This window comes from Dipodomys spectabilis, unplaced genomic scaffold (assembly GCF_019054845.1).
Source record: "Dipodomys spectabilis isolate Male_0828 unplaced genomic scaffold, ASM1905484v1 ptg000138l, whole genome shotgun sequence".
NCBI classification, from domain to species: domain Eukaryota; kingdom Metazoa; phylum Chordata; class Mammalia; order Rodentia; family Heteromyidae; genus Dipodomys; species Dipodomys spectabilis.
The window spans coordinates 10036477-10055872 of record NW_024870815.1 but is presented as its reverse complement, the minus strand read 5'-3'; the positions used below and the strand labels follow the sequence as shown (position 1 = coordinate 10055872).

The window sequence follows — 19396 nt, the reverse complement described above, 5'->3', positions numbered from 1 at the left end:
CACTTCTCTTCAATCTAGTATTACAATGCCTACCTACAGCAATAAGACAAGATGCAGACATAAAGGGGATCCAAATAGGAAAAGAAGAAATAAAACTCTCCCTCTTTGCAGATGACATGATCTTGTATTTAAAGAATCCCATAGACTCCACTCCCAAATTACTCAAGCTGATTCAAAACGTTGGCAAAGTAGCAGGTTATAAAATTAACCCCCCAAAATCAATGGCTTTTCTATATGCCAACAATGAGAAAAGTGTGGCTGAAATTAGGAAAGCAACTCCATTTGTAATAGCCCCACAAAAAATAAAATACCTAGGAATTAACTTAACCAAAGAAGTGAAGGACCTCTATGAGGAAAACTTTAAAATCTTGAAAAAGGAAATCAACACAGAACTTAAAAAATGGCAAAACCTCCCATGCTCCTGGATTGGAAAGATTAACATCGTGAAAATGGCAATACTTCCCAAGGCTATTTACAAATTCAACGCGATATCTATCAAAATTCCACCCTCATTCTTCAAGGAAATAGAAGAGGCAATCCAAAAATTCATATGGAACAATAAAAGACCCCAACTAGCAAAAACGCTCCTCAACGGAAAGAACACTGCTGGAGGAATACCAATACCAAATTTCAAACTCTACTATAAAGCCATAGTAATCAAAACAGCTTGGTATTGGCATAAGAACAGACCTCAGGACCAATGGAATAGAATTGAAAACCCAGAAACGAACCTTCAGACCTATAGCCACCTAATCTTCGATAAGGGAGCTAAAACAATAGAATGGAAGAAAGACAGCCTCTTCAGTAAATGGTGCTGGCAAAATTGGTTAACTACTTATAGAAAACTAAAGCTAGATCTTTATATATCACCCTGCACCAGAATCAACTCTAAATGGATCAAAGACCTTGGAGTCAAAGCAGACACTCTGAAAATATTACAGGATGGAATAGGAGAAACACTAGGTCTCCTTGGCTCAGGCCGAAATTTTCTTAATAGGGACCCGGAAACACAACAAATCAAAGAAAGGTTGGACAAATGGGATTGCATGAAGTTACAGAGCTTCTGCATGGCAAAGGACATAGCTAGCAAGATCAATAGAAAGCCCACGGATTAGGAGATCTTACAACGGACAAGGGTCTCATATCTAAAATATACTTGGAACTCAAAAAATTAAATCCCCCAACAACAAATCTTCAAAGAAACAACTGCCCAATAAATAAGTGGGCTAAAGACTTAAAGAGAAACTTCTCTGAAGAAGAAAGAAGGATGGCCAATAGACACATGAAGAAATGCTCAACCTCCCTAACCATAAAAGAAATGCAAATCAAAACAACATTGAGATACCACCTCACCCCAGTTAGAATGGCAAAAATCAAGAACTCTAACAACAATAGATGCTGGAGGGGATGTGGACAGAAGGGAACCTTACTTCATTGTTGGTGGGAGTGTAAACTTGTTCAACCACTTTGGAAAGCAGTATGGAGGTTCCTCAAAAGACTTCACATAGAGCTCCCCTAAGACCCAGCAATCCCACTTTTGGGCATTTACCCAAATGTTTACAAACAAGACCACACTAAAGCTACCAGCACAACTATGTTTATTGCAGCATTATTTACCATAACTAAGATATGGAACCAACCCAGATGCCCCTCAGTAGATGAATGGATCAAGAAAATGTGGTATATATATACACAATGGAATTCTATGCCTCCATCAGAAAGAATGACATTGCCCCATTTGTTAGGAAATGGAAAGGCTTGGAAAAAATTATGTATTTTAATGTTTTTTTTTCTCTCATGCATGTGTTTCTAACGCATTTATAAGATTATTTCTTTGTTGCTTTGTATGTCCCTCCCCCACAGTGTAACCCCCGCTTTCACTATATTTGATGTCAGTATAACTTGTGGAGGAGATGGGGACAAACAAGTCGTTTAAGGATTCAGGTGGACCTGTTGCAACAATGAGAAGTACAAAATGTCATGTCAAAAGCAAGCTTTACAATGTCGGTGTGTGGGGGGGAGGGGGGTATGATTGGGTGGGGGGGAGGGGGGAGGCTGGGAAGGGAGGTGAAGGGTAAACAAAGGAGGAGGCGGCAATGCTTGGTAAGAAATGTATGCATTATCCTGCCCATGTAATTGTAACCCCTCTGTACAGTATGTTCTCAAATAAAATAAAATAAAATTTAAAAACAATTATATTAAGTGAAGTAAGCCAAACCCAAAGAAACATAGGTCCTATGGTTTCCCTTATTTGCAATATCTAGTATACGTATGAGTCAAGCAGAAAAGGTCAGATAGTGTGATGTTAGGAAAATAAACCCTTAGATATGTATTTTAATGTTTTTTTCTTTCATGCATTTTTTCTAACGCATTTATAAGATTATTTCTTTGTTGCTTTGTATGTCCCTCCCCCACAGTATAACCCCTGCTTTCACTATATTTGATGTGGGTATAATTTGTGGAGGAGATGGAGAAAAACAAGTCATTTAAGGATACTGGTGGACCTGTTGCAACAATGAGAAGTACAAGTTGTCATGTCGAAAACGAACTTTACAACTTTGGTGCGGGGTGGGGGGGGGGGGAGGATTGGGTGGGGGGGGGAGGATTGGGTGGGGGGGTGGGGGGGAGGCTGGGAAGGGATGTGAAGGGTAAACAAAGGAGGATGCTGCAATGCTTGATAAGAAATGTACACATTATCTTGCCCATGTAATTGTAACCCCTCTGTACAGTATGTTCACAAAAAATAAAAATAAAAATTAAAAAAAATTCTGCTTTGTTTATTTCCTAAACTTTAACCAATTTTTGGATGTAGAATCCACTGAAGATGAGGCTAGATTCCAGGGAGAGAGAACTAAATAACTCTTCCAGGTAAACTGTCAGGAAATGTGGGCCCACAGAAATCATAGAAAAGTTCCAATCTGAACCCATGGAGAGAAGTAAATCTGTGCAGTGAGGTGGGGGATTTGTTGTGGTCATAAAAACACACCTTTTAGGTTACATCTTAAATAAGCATAATTGGCTTACTGTTTTCATGACTAGGTTGATGTGGTTGCAGTGTTTCTTAAAGACCTGCTCTTGACTGAGCTTGTTAGGCATAATGAGACAAGCTGGTATCTAAGAGTTGCAACTTCACCTCAACTTCACCGAAATTTTCTTAAAATGTGTCACATTTTAATACTGAACACTTTTCCTACCCAAGAGTGGTTCTTTTTTCTTCACAGAGGTTAAACCTGTATTAGACTGACAGTTCACCAGACATACAATTCCTTTCCCATCTGTTTTCACAAGTACCTTCTTCAGTCAATCTCTTGATACCTAATCCTGTCTTGGCAAAGACCTGCTTTTCAGAGGACCCAAATGATCTTACTGCATCTTTACTTTTAAGAGAAACTGACATACTATTTTTGAAGTGTCTGCACCATGCAATCTCACCAATAATACACGAGAGTTCTAGATGCTCTACATCTGCACCAATACTTGACTTTCATAGTTTTAAAGATACTAGCTGTTTGAAAAAGTGAAAGATGACATTGCATTGTGGCTTGAATGTACATTTTCCTACTAATTATATTGAGAATCTTCTTACATGATTTTTATACTTAATTTTAATAGCATAAACTAGGTGAATAAGTGAAATCTCATTGTTGCATTTCCACACATGGATACAATGTATCCTGGTGAATCTCAACCCTTCAATCACTCATTTTCTCTTTACATGATTATTTTTCAACTGTTTATCTCTTGGGTAATTCAAATGTTTGTTTAAATATTTTGGTTATTTCCTTGTTGAATTGTCTAAATTCTTTTTAGTGACTTATTAGAGTTCAGACACAAATTTGCAAGTGATTTCTCCCAGCACGTGGCTTGTCTTTATTTTCTTAGCAGTGTTATATAGAAGAGAAATTAACAATTTTGAAGGTAAATTTAGAATTTTTTCCCTTTACTGTTTGTACTTTTATTTATTTTCAACAAATTATGTCTAACTCAAGGGCACAATGATAATTTCTTATGTTTTCTTCTAGTAGGTGTGCAAGTGTGTGTGTGTGTGTGTGTGTGTGTATGCACGCGTGCATGTGTGGGGTTTGAACTCAGGGCCTGAGCACTGTTTCTAAGCTTCTTTTGCTCAGGGTTAGTGTTCTACCAATTGAGCCACAGCTCCACTTCTGGCTTCTTAGTGGTTAATTAGAGATAAGAGTCTCATGAACTTTCCTGACTGGCTGACTTTGAACCATAATCCTCAAATCTAGCTTTCTGAGTGGCCAGTATTACTGGCAGAAGCCACCAGTGCCCAGCTTCTTCTAACAGTTTTACATTTAGATTTACCATTTACTTCAAGTTAATTTTTTTCTTTTTCAGTTGTTTGAGACAGAATTTTGCTATGTAATACAAGGTGTTTCAAGTTCATGCTCTTCTGTTTCAGCCTTCCAAGTGCAAGGTTACTGGTATGTGCAAAAATACCTGGTTTTAAGTTAGTTTTTTCACATGATGTGCATAAAGATGGATTCATTAAGGCAGATTTAAAACAACCATATCAAAGCAATTAACCCTTAACATAAATGCATGAGATTGCTTTACTGAGGAAAATTTTATTACTGAAATTCTACTTAATATGTTGAGAATATAAATATAAAATTTATTAACTATACTTTCTTTTAGTTTTACATTACACACACACACACACACACACACACACACACACACACACACACACACTTGGCAGCACTGGGGTTTGAACTTGGGCTTGCTTGCTATGTAGATACTCTTACTTCTAAGCCATGTAATATATATGCATAGTGATTGCAGTAGTTAGTTTGATGATCCTCCTGTTTTCTTTTCTTTTTGATATAGCTTGTTTGACAGATGCATACCATTATGCCTAACTTCTTATGTTAAGATAGTCTTGTGGACTTTTTTGTCCAGGTTGCCCTGGAACTGCAATATTCCAGAGTTCAGTTTCTAACATTTCTAGGAAAACAAGTGTGCATTACCATAACCTACTATCTGTTGAGAAGGAGTCTTGAATGCTTGAGTTGGCTATGAACTTCCACTGTCCTGATCTAAGCCTCTTAAATGTGCCTAGCTCTTCACATTAGATAATATAAGTGTAAACAGTATAAAAGAAATTTAGAAATGTATTTTTATCATACAAATATTTAGAAAGATACAGATGAAATATACTAAATTAAAATACATCAAGACAATTGTTTTTTAAAAAGACAAAGATTACATTCTTTTTCATATGCATAATCTAGTCCTTATAATAATAACGTAAAAAATAATCTAGTCCTTAAAAATGAATAACAGTCCTGGGCACTTGTGGCTCATACCTCTTTTCCTAGCCACTCAAGAGGCTGAAATCTGAAGATTGGGATTCAGAGCCAGCCTTGTGGATAAATCTAACAGACTTAACCCTTCCCCCAATTAACTAGTAAAAAGCAAGATCAGAGACCTGACTCTAGTAATAGAGTCTCAGATGTGAGCACTAGTGCCAGTACCAACACACACACAAAAACGGAATGACAGGAATGTAAAACAGGTTTTGTTTGAGGATTGATGTGCCAGTGGGAAGGTAAAAGGAAGGGGTGTAGGGGATGAATATGGTTGAAGTCCACTCTATGCACATATGTGAATAAAACCCGATGAAACTGTTTCAAGAATAAGGAAAGGATGATATGGGAATATGATAAGAAGGAGTGAACTTTTTTCCCCCAGGTGCATGCCTGGATGTCAATTTGTCTGTTTTTAGGAGCATACTACTATGCTCAGATTCTTGCGCTGAGATTGAGTACTGTAGACTTTCTGCCTGGCTTGGAACTGCTTGGCTTGAACTTTCTGATCTGAGCCTTCCATGAGCTAGAGTGCCAGGAGTGTGTGTCTACCTATTGGATGACAAGGGGTCTCATAATTTTTTTTTGCATAGGCTGGCCTTGAACCATGATCTTTCAGATCTCAGCATTCCAAATAGGTAGGATGATAGGCATGTGCCACTGATGCCTGGCTGAGATGGTGATCTGATATCCAGGTGTGCTGTATACATATATGGAAACATCACAATGGAAACATCCTTCATTAAACTCATATTTGTTAATAAAATGGCAAAAAATAAAATAATATTATTAAAAAGAATACTGGCTATTATTGAAAAAATACTTGCATCTTTAAATTGTTTTGTGATGTCTTAGAATTCAGTAAATTAAAAAAACTCACCTTTTTTTTGTAAATCCTGATAAAGCTTGCTTATTTCTATCTTATGTACTTCTTCTTTGGTTTTCATTTCACTTAGAAGTTTGGTAATACTGTTCTTATATTCCTAGAGATTAATAGATGCATATATTCATTTAAATTTAAGCATGAATACATAATATTTTACTAACTAGGGGGGTAAAAATTTCAGTTTGTATTCATTTTTGATATGAGATCATAGCTAATACTTTTTTTGTTACGTCAGAGATCACATATGTGAGGCATGATTCTCAAACTCTAACAATATCTAGAGAGAAAAATTCTGACATTGCTTGAATAATCAACTTTGAGAAACTGCAACTGCTTTTTGTATGTATAAAATGTCCATTCTCTCTTTTTTATTTTGGTGTAGCTCGTGGGGCTTGAACTCACGCCTGAGTGCTATTCTTCTTCTTCTTCTTCTTTTTTTTTTTTGTCAGTCATAGGGCTTGAACTCTGGGTCTGGGCACTGTTCCCAAGCTCTTCAGCTCAAGGCTAGTGCTCTGCTACTTGAGTCATAGTGCCACTTTTGGCTTTTTCTGTGTATGTGGTACTGATGAATAGAACCCGGGGCTTCATGTATGCTAGGCAAGCACTCTACCACTAGGCCACATTTCCAGGTGGGTGCTGATGTTGAGCTTGTTTTGCTAAAGGCTAGCTAGCACTCTACCACTAGATACACAGCTTCACTTCTGGCTTTTTCTGAGTAGTTTATTGTAAACAAGCATCTCACGGACTGTCCTGCCCTGATGGACTTTGAACTGTGATCTTCAGATCTCAACCTCCTGAGCAGCTAGGATTACAGGCATGAGCCACCAGTGCCCAGACTTTTTTGGTAGTTTTATCGGAGATAAAAATCTTATGGATTTTCCTGCCCAGGCTGGCTTTGAACTGTGATCCTTAGATTTCAGTCTTTAGAGTAGCTAGGATTACAGGCATGAGCCAGTGGCACCTGCCTATTTTATTTTTTTGTCAGTTGTGGGGCTTGAACTCTGGGCCTGGGCACTGTCCCTGCACTCTTCAGCTCAAGGTAAGCGCTTTACCACAGTGTCACTTCCGGTTTTCTGGTGTTTATTGGAGATAAGAGTCTCTTTGAACCATGATCCCCAGATCACAGCCTGTTGAGTAGCTAGGATTACAGGCATGAGCCACTGGTGCCTGGCTGGCTAATTTTAATTAACAAAAATTACCTATATTTATAGTAGACAACTTATTTTAATGTATTTATCCATGATGGAATGATAAAAAATTAACATACAGATTTTCTCACATACCTTTTATGGTAAGAGCAATTAAAATTCATAATTAGCAATTTTCAAGTATATATTTTTTTATTAACTATGATCACCACATTATACAACAGGCCTAATTTATTCCCAACTGCAATTTTGTATTGTTTGACCAATACCTTGTCAGTCACAGTTCTCCAACATCCACTGTCTCTATTAGGCACATTTGCTTTCTGGTATTGTGTTATATATTCTGTAATTACTCTCACTAAAGGAGATAAGAAAATGTAGCAGAGATTTTCATGGCTCTTGGTAACAATTAATTTGGGATCCACATAAAATAATCCCTTTATGATGGGGCAATGATTATCCTAATCACAAAATAATAGGCTAAATTTGTTTCATAATCAAAAGTTTAAAAAGTGATGTTTAACAGAGTATCTAAAGATGCTATTAACACTATTTGAAAATATGTAGCAAAAGAACTGTATTGTTTCTTGGTAGACACAGCAATACAAATGATACATTAATACATTCTGTTTTATAAAAAGTCCAAGATCTCAATTAGTAAAACAAATATTCAGTTTTTAAAGATTTCTGAATATACAGAGGTACAAATACATATGTCTGCATAGACAAATCTTGGCTGTGGTTATTAATAAAGATAATCTTTCTTTCTTTTTTTTTTTTTGGTCCAGTTGTGGAGCCTGAATTCTGGGCCTGGGCTCTGTCCCTCAGCTCTTCAGTTCAAGGCTAGCGCTCTACCACTTGAGCCACAGCGCCACTTCAGCTTTTTTTCTTTTTGCTTATGTGGTGCTGAGGAATCGAACCCAGGGCCTCATGCATGCAAGGCAAGCGCTCTACCACTGAGCCACTTTCCCAGCCCTAATCTTTCTTTTTCTAATTAGAATAAATGCTCTGGAAGGACTTGAATGAATGCAAATGCTGCATAAGCTTACCTGTTCCTGGGATTTTAACTTTTCTTTCATAAGATCAGCATTTCTTTTTAGTTGTTCATTTTCTCCTGTGTAAAAATAAAAATGGGCATACATGTAATATTCTTTAGTCATGAATATAGTTTAGTCATGAATTTAATTCATTTTTTATGTAAACAGGTATTCAGCACGGTGTTGTATTATTAAGTGCAGTTGGTCCCCTGCATTTGTGAACCAAAAATATAAAGTGAGGATGGCTCACACCTGTAATCCTAGCTACTCAGGAGGTTGCGATCTGAGAATCATGGTTCAACGCTAGGTCAGGCAGAAAGCCTTTTATCTCCAATTAACCACCTGAAAACCTAGAGTGGTGCAGTAGCTCAAAATGGTAGAGCACTAACCTTGAGTGAGAAGCTCAAAGACAATGCTCAGGTCCTGAGTTCAAGCCCCATGGCTTGAACAAAATATACATTATAAAAAATATGTCTATATTAAACACGTACAGCCTTCTTATATAGGCATTATAAGTAATTCTCTGATAAAGTAGCAAGGATGATATGAATAGGTTAGATGCACATAGTATGCCATTTTATGTGAGACTTGAGTTTCCATAAACCTAGTATTTGCAGGGATGTTACAACCATTCCCCACTGGAAAACATCTCAAATGTTTTTGAAATAACTGAAAGAACTATCATGACATATGAAATATCTCCTGATGGGGGCTGGGAAGGTGGCTCAGTGGTAGAGCGCTTGCCTTGCATGCATGAGGCCCTGGGTTCGATTCCTCAGCACCACATAAGCAAAAAGCAAAAAGCTGGAAGTGGTGCTGTGGCTCAAGTGGTAGAGCGCTAGCCTTGAGCTGAAGAGCTGAGGTACAGCGCCCAGGCCCAGAGTTCAGGTCCCACAACTGAACCCCCCCCCCAAAAAAAAAAGAAATATCTCCTGATGTCCATGACAGACAGATTATGACTAAATGGTTCTGTTTAGCACAGCATTTCTAATTATATAATCAGTTAGAAAGTAAGAACAAATACAAGTTAAAGGAACCTGTAGTCAACAATGTTAATAACTCTATCTTAAAGGAGTTGAAAAAAATTCACTTTTGTTATATATTTTTGCTCACCTTTCAAATTGTGTTGATATTCAATGGTCTGTTGTAGCCCTTTTATCATATTATGAAGAGTAGTACATTCTAAAATATAAAGACGATTTTGTATAAAAATCCTTTCTTTCACTTTTGGAATTATTTTTCTCAAATGAAATAATTAAATAAAATTACACTTAACTGACAATTGTGAGATCCTAATAAACAAGTATCTCTATGTAAATTATATAAATATTTTAAAATCATCTTTTTTGTTTTTGTTTTTTGTTGGCTATGGGGCTTGAACTCTGGGCCTGGGCGCTGTCCCTGAGCTCTTCAGCTCAAGGCAAGCGCTCTACCACTTGAGCCATAGCGCCACTTCCTTAAAATCATCTTTTATGTCAAATAAATTCCAAGATTTAGTAATGAGTTTTTAAAGGCATAGTATATTAGAATCTTCCCTGAAAGTACATCTGGACATGTTATGGGACCATGAAGACTGATTCTACACAAATTATCTACAAAAAGAACATTCTAGCCAGGCGCGGGTGGCTCATGCCTATAATCCTAGCTACTCAGGAGGCTGAGATCTGAGGATAGCAGTTCAAAGCCAGCCTGGGCAGGAAAGTCTATGAAGCTCTTATCTCCAATAAACCACCAGAAAACTGGAAATGGTGCTGTGGCTCAAGTGGCAGAGCACTCACCTTGAGCTGAAGAGCTCAGGGACAGTGCCTAGGTCCAGCGTTCAAGCCCCACAACGGACCAAAAAAAAAAAAAAAATCAATACTAATTGCAGCACTACTTACCATAGCTAGATATGGAATAAACCCAGATGCCCCTCAGTAGATGAATGGATCAAGAAAATGTGTTATATATACACAATTGAATTCTATGCTTCCATCAGAAAGAATGACATTGCCCCATTCATAAGGAAATGGAAACAATTGGAAAAAAGTATATTAAGTGAAGCAAGCCAGACCCAGTGAAACATAGAATATGTCTAGAATATTCTTATCTGAGGATCACAATAGCTCAATAGCTAGGGACAGATGTTCATATAAATGATGCTTATCAAAATGAACTCCAAGAAATGGAAACAGGAGGTTTTTGTTTGCAGTTCTTCCCCCTCCCCCCCCCCCCCCCCCCCCCGCTTTGGTTTATTCCCTGTTGTCACTATTTTTGATTTCCATACCCTTTGTCTTTTAGTCTTATACATAAGTTTATCTGTTTTGGGGAAGGGAAAGGGAAGCACAAAAATGATGGGACAAAGAGTGAACCAGTTCAACAATGATATTCTAGACACTATGTTGGAAACAAACTTTACAACTTGTGAGAGAGAAGTTGGGGAGGGGGAAAGTAGGAGAAAATGAGGGAGGGAGTAATACTGTTCAAAAAGAAATGTACTCACTACCTAGCTTATTTAACTGTAACCCCTCTGTACATCACCTTTACAGTTAAAAAAAAAAGGCAGTGCTTATGTAAAGTACTTTGGCAGAAACAAACAAAAATACTGTCACTGAAGAATGCAAAACTGTTTACCTGTTGGTTTGCAACAGCCTCTATCTACTTTCAAGTAAGCTGACAGAAACCAAAGTTTTTGCAAATGTTGAAAAGCTTTATGCAGATAGGAGGTTCTACTTCTGTGGCCTTTCCCTCTTTTCTGTTCTCTCTGTCTACCATTGACTTACACAAAGTTCTTACCATCTCCCTTTTCTCTATCTTCCTATTTCCAAGTTTGATAGACATTAGCTGAGAACCTGTCTCACGTATATTACTTAGATGCTAAACTGAGTAATCAAAAGATATAATATTCCTTGTTATCATTTGCCTTTGTCTCTTCTACTATAATAAGTTCACCAGTTAATTAAATACAGTGCTAATGTTACCTTAGTGACTGGCAAATTGAAAACAATTCTGTAGCTGAAATTATATTAGCTATATATTCTTAAATGTGTATTTTACAGTTTTGAACACAAGGTGGCTCTCTCATCACATTCTTTTTCTATAATGAGACCGATCTATAAGGAATTCTTCGTAAGAGATTACATTTGACAATTTAGAATATAGCTTTTTAATTCTCTTTACAAATCTTAACACATTATATTTTCTTTTGGATTTTAACTATACAGATTGAAGAATATTCTCATTAAATTCTTCTTAAAAATCAGAACAGCATATGTAGCCATATAACTTAGTAAATCAATGATCATTTTGAACTCAATTTAGACTATAATGATAGTGATTTGGGCCTTAATATACGTTTTATAGAGTACTTGGAAATACTAAGTGCAATTAAAACATTACTATAGACCTGAAATGTTTCCCAAATGCCCGTATGTCAAAGGTTTGGTCCTCAGCCTATAGGAAGTATAGCTAGCAAGAGGTAATTAGGTCATTGTGGGCATATCTTCAAAGGGAATTGTGAAACTATATTTTTCTTTCTATCGTTCACACCTAGCTATTATGCAAATAGGCCTCCTCTACCCCATGTCCCATCTCATGATGTGCCACTATAGACCCAAAGCAACGGAACAACCGGTCACTGATTGAAAAACTGTAAGCCAAAGAACAGTGGTAGCTGGTGGTCCTCTTCCTTTTCCAACTTCTCTTTCTCTTCCTCCTCCTCTTCTTTTTTTGTGCCAGTACTGGGGCTCTAACTCAGGGCCTGTTAGCTGTTCCTTAGCTTTTTAACTCAAGGCCAGTGCTTTATCACCTGAACCACAGCTCCACTTCCAGCTTTTGGTGGTTAGTTAACTGGAGTTAAGAGTCTCAAAGACTTTCCTGCCTGGTCTAGCTTTAAACTATGACATGTTGTCACTGTATCTGATTCTGGTACCCTTTTATTGCATACACATTCACTTGAATTAGGGAAGGGAAGGGGAACAACAGAATGGTGAGACAAAGGACGGGGGGGGGGGAGCCAATGCAACAGAGATATACACAAGACAATATGCTGGAAATGATCTGTACAACTTTGGAGGTGGAGGTGGGGGGGAGGGAAAGTAGGAGAAAAATGAGGGAAGGGTAGCAAGTTTGACAAGAAATGTACTTATTACCTTACTGTAACCCCTCTGTATATCACCCTGACAATAAAAACAAACAAACAAAACTATGACCTGTTTAACTAGGATTACTGGTGTGAGCCACCTGCCTGGCAGTTCTCTTTTAAGTTCACTTATTTCATGTATTTTTTATAGTAACAGAAGCTGACTAACACAGTCAAATAAAGGATTTTCTCTAGGAATGAGTTTGCAGTGCTAACACAATTACTTTATCTCTCATACCAGTACTTCATCTCTCATGTAGTACTTACGCAGATGAGTAGAAAAGTGTCTATAGATGGCTCTTTTCTTAATAGTCAAAATTAGGATGAAACCAAGGTACCCTTGAACATGTGAATAAATTGTGGTACTTGTACATAATACAATAAAGATATTTTTAAATTTTATTTTATTGTAAAGATGCTGTACAGAGGGGTTAATTACATGAGTAAGGTAATGAGTACATTTCTTATCGAACATTGTTACCCCCTCCTTTGTTTTTATTCTACTATCCCTTCCCTCCCCCACCTTCCCCACTCCCCCCACTCTGCCTTGCCCACACCAGAAGTTGTAAAGTTCATTTCTAACATAGTATCTTGTGAGTATCATTGCTGCAATTGGTTATCCTGTGTCCTTGTTTCAGTATAATAAATAAAGTTTTTATTTTTTTATGTTTTTTTTTGGGGGGGTCTGGTCATGGGGCCTGAACTCTGGGTCTGGGTGCTGTCCTTCAGCATTTCAGCTCAAGGCTAGCGCTCTACCACTTGAGCCACAGCACCACTTCGGGCTTTTTTTGTTTTTGCTTATGTGGTGCTGAGGAATCAAACCCAGCGCCTCATGCATGCAAGGCAAGTGCTCTACCACTGAGCCATCTTCCTAGCCCCCCAAAATAAAGTTTTATTATTAAATCATACATCTACACGGAGGAACCTTCAATGCATACTGCTAAGTGAAAGGAGACAATCTGAAAAGGTTACATAGTTTATGGTTCCAGGTATATGACATCTGCAAAATGCAAAACGGTAGTAGACTCCGTGAAAAGATCATGATTGTCAGGGATTCATGGTGATGAAGGGATTTTTTTTTTAGGGCAGTGAAATTATCGATAGGATTCTATAATAGTAGATACACATTACAACCTATAGAATGTACAGCAAAAAAAATAAGCACATTCGACCTAACGACTTGTACATCTCATTGTTGCAATGGGTCCACCTGTATCCCTATTTAAACGACTTGTTTTTCCCCTTCCCCTTCACAAATTATACCAACATCAAATACAGTGAAAGCAGGGGTTATACTGTGGGGGAGGGACATACACAGCAACAAAGAAATAATCTTATAAATGTGTTAGAAACAATCGCATGAAAGAAAAAAAACATTTGAATATATATCTTAGGGGTGGGGGGAGGAGGGTTGGGTGGGGGGGGCAGGGAGAGGATGGGAAGGGCTGGGAAGGGGAAACAAAGGAGGAGGCTACAATGCTTGATAAGAAATGTACTCATTATCTTGCCCATGTAATTGTAACCCCTCTGTACAGTATTTTCACAATAAAAAAATGAATAAAAATTAAAAAAAATAAGCACTAATGTAAACTGGACATTTGTTACTGTGTCACTGTAGCCCAATGAATCTGTAACAAATGTGCCACAAAAACGTAAGTTGTGATCATAGGGAAATTGAGGTGAGTGGAAGCATATATGGGAGTTCTGTTCTTTCACTCATGTTTTCCTGTAAATGTAAAATTGCTTCCAAATGTTTATTAAGTTGGGTGCTAGTGGTTTACTCCTGTAATTCTAGTTACTTAGCAGGCTGAGATCTAAGGATGGAGGTTCAAAACTAGCCTGGGTAGGAAAGTCCATGAGACTCTTATCTCTAATTAATCACTGAAAAGCTGTAAGTGGAGCTGATCCTTAAGTAGTACAGTGCTAGCCTTGAGCAAAATAGCTCAAGAACAGTACCAAAGCTCTGAGTTCAAGCCCCAGGATGGCAAAAAAAGTTTACTAAGTTAAAAAAATCAAACTAACAAATTCTTTAATGATTTCTAATGTTGTATCACTTAGGAAGACTACTCCTTTATCAAAATAAAATTAATTCTAGTTTTTTGTGGTTTCATTTTTTCTGGCAGTTAAAACTATTTTTAGATATACAGGAATATTGGGAATATCACAGAGAGTTACTTCAATTAAATACAGGCAAGTCTATTTACTAGAATTGTTTAATTCTATTATTAACACTTTATATCAGTATTTTAGCTTTCTTACAATTAACAAATCAATGTCAATACTCTATTGCAAACTAAAATTCATACTTCATTCAGTTTTCCTCCATTTTTACCCAGTACTCCTTTTCTGTTCTAAAATTCTATCCATCAAACCTCATTTCACCTATTTGTCATGTCTTCTTGGGCTACTCTAGGTTATGACAGTTTTGTATCCTTGACAGTTTTCCTAAGTACTGCTCACTAATTTTGCAATATCCTTCTTTGGTGGTTTGTGAGGTATTTATCTCGTGACTAGACTAAGGAGAAGGACTGCAGCACCAAAGTGTCATTTTCATCACTTTATATCATTATACATATAAAAGGACTTACGGAAGTTCATTTCATACTTGGGATATACATAAATACTATTTTATTTATTCTGCTGCTCAAATTGTTCCAGCTTAATTCCTTCAGTTGGCTTCCATCATTAGGGGTTTATTATCTCTTTGAACACTTCCTTACTTTTTGGCACTAAAAAAGGCTATTTAGGTTTCCATTATTTATGGAATCTGAGAATCAGCCAGCCAGTTCTTTTTATTAGAGAATGATATTAAAACCAAAATCTGGTCATTATATTCAATGCATCTTATGTAACAAAATGAACTATGTAACTTGAGAGTAGGAATGCGAGGGGAAAACAACATCTGGGCACTACATGTTCTCATTGCTATTAGATTATTTTGCTTCTAGGCCTTAGTTGATATAGCATGAAATGATATTTTTTAGTTTGTTTTTAAATACTAAAATTTTTGGCCCATCTCATATTTATTTTGCTTTAATCATGAGGTAGGAATTCAACTTTTCCCTGTGGTTTTTATAGGTCTATAGTGATCCTTCAATTTGCCATTTCTTAGATGAGGAGATTTAGATTATTTATCTGCTTTCATTCTATGTTTCTCTATTGGTAAAGAAGGTTAATACACAAGTTTTAATAATCTTTTAGAGTTCAAGACTAAGTTCAAGAGGATTATCTGAGAAGTTCTACATGGATTTAAATTCGTCATACAAATGAGTTGTATAGTATTATTCACTGTTGTGCCCTCATGAATTAGTACATTTTCACGCAGAACTCAACTAACCTTTTTTAGTCGAGGCTTCTTTTGCTTGCATTATTTTTAATAAACTATTAGACTTTTCCAGTTGAATACCCAGTAAATTATTCTTTCCACTTGTTTCTAGCATTTTCTGTAGAAAAAAGAATATATATATATATATATGATTATCAAAAAAATGCAGCTATTTTGATTCTTTTACTAAGTATATGAAAACCAGTGAGAATATCTCAGTCTAAAATTAAATCTGGAATATAATTTTAAATAAACTAACTTCCAAATTTATATTTAATTTTAAAAGTAACATGATAGGACTTGGAATATATGTAGCTCAGTAGCAAGGTACTTGCTTAGCATTCAAGAGGCCTGGAGATCCATCCCCTGCCCAGTACCACACCTCCTCCACTCAGCACCCTACCTCCCCCATGGTAAAATATTAAAACTGGGTAACTAAAATGTGCTCTAACTTGAGTCCTTGCTTTCCAGCTACTCAACTCTCAGCCTCATGGTTAACAATTCTTAGCTATAAGTAGTATAGACATTTGTAGACACAGTCACTAAGAAGGCTGATACAAGAGGATTTCTATCCCCAGACAACATATTGAGACTTTGTCTCAAAATAAACAAAAACATTTAAAAAATCCTAACAAGTTCAAACAAACTACAAAACAAACAAGAATAATTCTTTATATATGCTTTCAAACTATTTTATGACTGTATAACTATAGAAAATGACCATATTTATTGTCTACACTTAGGCTGTTTCATTTAGCACTATTATCTGAAAAAAGGTATCATATAAACTTGTGTAGATCTACCTATTGAGGAGAATGTGTTGTGTCTACTTGTTTTTCTACTGATGGTGAATATTTTTAACATGTCCCTTTGGTATCCTTATAAACAGAATAAGCATCCGAACACTCTTTAAATAATTAAAAGTCAGTATCCATGACCAGTCATGATACACACACACACACACACACACACACACACACACACACACACACTTCTAATCTCACTACTGCTGATTTATCTCAACTGACATCCTGCTATTATCTGTATAACTACATATATATATATATATATATAGTAATATCAAAGGATAAAACTGTTCTTAAGTATGATCATAATACAATTACTACATAAAAATGACCAATTTTTTCTTACTTAAAAAATTTAAGAATACAATAGATCTTTTTTTTCTTTTTTCTTTCTTTTTTAATTGTGAAAATACCGTACAGAGGGGTTATAATTACATGGGAAAGGTAATGAGTATTTTACTATTTATTTATTTATTTATTTATTTTTTTCTTGGTTGGTTGTGGGGCCTGAACTCTGGAACTCTGGTCCTGGGCACTGTCTCTCAGCTCTTCAGCTCAAGGCTAGAGCTCTACCACTTCCACTTGAGCCACAGTGCTACTTTCAGCTTTTTCTGCTTATGTGGGGCTGAGGAATTGAACCCAGGGCCTCATACATGCAAGGCAAGCACTCTACCACTGAGCCACCTTTCCAGGCCCATGAGTACATTTCTTATCAAGCATTGTTGCCTCCTCCTTTGTTTCCCCTTCCCATCCCATCCCCTCTCCCCTCCCCTTCCCTGGTCCCCCCTCCCTCCAGCTCCTCGCGCCGAAGTCGTAAAGTTAGTTTATGGACATAACGTATTGTACATCTTATTGCATTGTTGCATCTCATGTACATCCATATCCCTATTTAAACGATTTGTTTTTTCCCTTACCCTCCACAAATTATACCAACATCAAATACAGTGAAAACAGGGGTTATACTGTGGGGGAGGGACATACGAAGTAACAAAGAAATAATCTTATAAATATGTTAGAAACAATTCCAAGAAAGAAAAAACATTTGAATAGTTTGGCAATAGATCTTTCCAAGTAAATCTCTAAGCTCACTGCACTAATTCCTTTCTCATGGATCATATTTCTCTTCTTTCTTTTTCTTTTTCTTTTTGTTTTTTGGTCCGGTCGTGGGGCCTGAACTCTGGGCCTGGGTGCTGTCCCTCAGCTCTTCAGCTCAAGGCTAATGCTCTACCAGTTGAGCACAGTGCCACTTCTGGCTTTTTTTTTTTTTTTTTGCTTATGTGGTGCTGAGGAATTGAACCCAGGGCCTCAGGCATGCAAGGCAAGCGCTCTACCACTGAGCCACCTTCCCAGCCCCTTTCTTCTTTCTTGTTAGGCTAATCACTTAAGAAAACTCAAGTTTATTGTTTAAAAGAAGCTCATAATATCTCAAAACAGTATAAAAACTCTTTAATTATGGGCAATTTGTTTGTGTGTTTGTGTGTGTGTATATGTCTGTACATACATGAGTACACAGAGGAAAAGAAGGAATAGCAAGGGAGAAAGAAAACAGCCAGGTGCTAGGGGCTCACATTTGTAATCCTAGACACTTGGGAGGCTGAAAATGGGAGGAGGCCAGTCCAAGCAGAAAAACTTTGAGAGACTCCTTCATAGGCATCTGCCTATGATCCCAGAAACAAAGGTTAAAAGTAGTCAGACCATAGCTCAGGCCTATGCCTAGTTGGAAAGTAAGACTCATGCTCAGTTGATTAAAAATAACCAGTGATAAAGAGGACAGGAACCATGGCTCAGTATAAAGTGCAGTACCCTGAATTCAAACAAACCTCCAGTACTGTCAAAAAAACCCAACAAACACCAGAATAGGAAAAAACTAAAAAAAAAATTAGTGATGATTAGTAGGAAATTTAAAGATGAATCTATTTCTCATTAAAACTACTTCTGGTTGGACACTGGTGGCTCATGCCTGCAATCCTAGCTACTCAGGAGGCTGAGATCTGAAGATCATAGTTTGAAGCCAGCCTAGGCAGGAAAGCTGTGAGACTCTTATCTCCAACTGATCACTGAAAAAGCTGGAAATGGTGCCATGGCTAGAGTGGTAGGGTGCTAACCTGGAGCACAAACAAGCTCAGGGGCATCACTCAAGGCCAGAGTTCAAGCCTCAAGGCTGGCAAAAAAACAAAAACAAAAGAAACAACCCAGAAAAAAACCAAACCCAAAAAACAAACAAACAAAAAAACTACTTCTGAGCCTAGTACCAGTGGCTCACTCCTGTAATCCTAGCTACTCAAGAGGCTGAGATCTGAGAATCATTGCTCAAAGCCAACCCAGGCAGGAAAGTCCAAGAGACTTTTATCTCCAATTACTCACTCAAAAACAGAAGTAGAGCTGTGGCTCAAAATTGTAGAGCACTAGCTTCCAGCAAAACAGCTCAGGGACAGCACCCACAACCTGAGTTCAAGCCCCACAACCGACAACAAAATAACAACAAAAACTACTTCTGAATTTATGGACATCTTAGGCATTTAGATAAGTAGTTTCCCTTTAATTTTGGCACTACACTCATCAATACAAGTGAGTCAGACAAGATATGTTTTATATAGATTTTCCTAAATGCAAAATACAATAAAATTTATATACTAAAATCCTTTGCTACCATTACATACCTTCTCTATGTGTGAGAAATCATTTATAAGTTTGTCAAGATTCACAGTCCCAATTTTTTTCATATATCCTTCACTGCTTTTACTCAT

At 37.1% G+C, this 19396-nt stretch overlaps 1 protein-coding gene across 2 annotated transcripts in view; it reads right to left on the bottom strand.

Annotated features, from left to right (window-relative positions):
* Ccdc152 (coiled-coil domain containing 152) overlaps positions 1-19396 on the bottom strand; it is a 24535-nt gene extending 5139 nt beyond the window's left edge. Inside the window, exons 1-5 of one of the 2 annotated variants that reach the window (XM_042690621.1) lie at positions 19310-19396; positions 15856-15961; positions 9512-9580; positions 8411-8475; positions 6208-6310 (exon numbers count right to left, since the gene is read on the bottom strand). In XM_042690621.1, coding sequence (XP_042546555.1) covers positions 6208-6310; positions 8411-8475; positions 9512-9580; positions 15856-15961; positions 19310-19396 — 430 coding nt within the window. The remainder of the gene's footprint in view (positions 1-6207; positions 6311-8410; positions 8476-9511; positions 9581-15855; positions 15962-19309) is intronic. The other variant, XM_042690622.1, reaches the window with a different exon arrangement.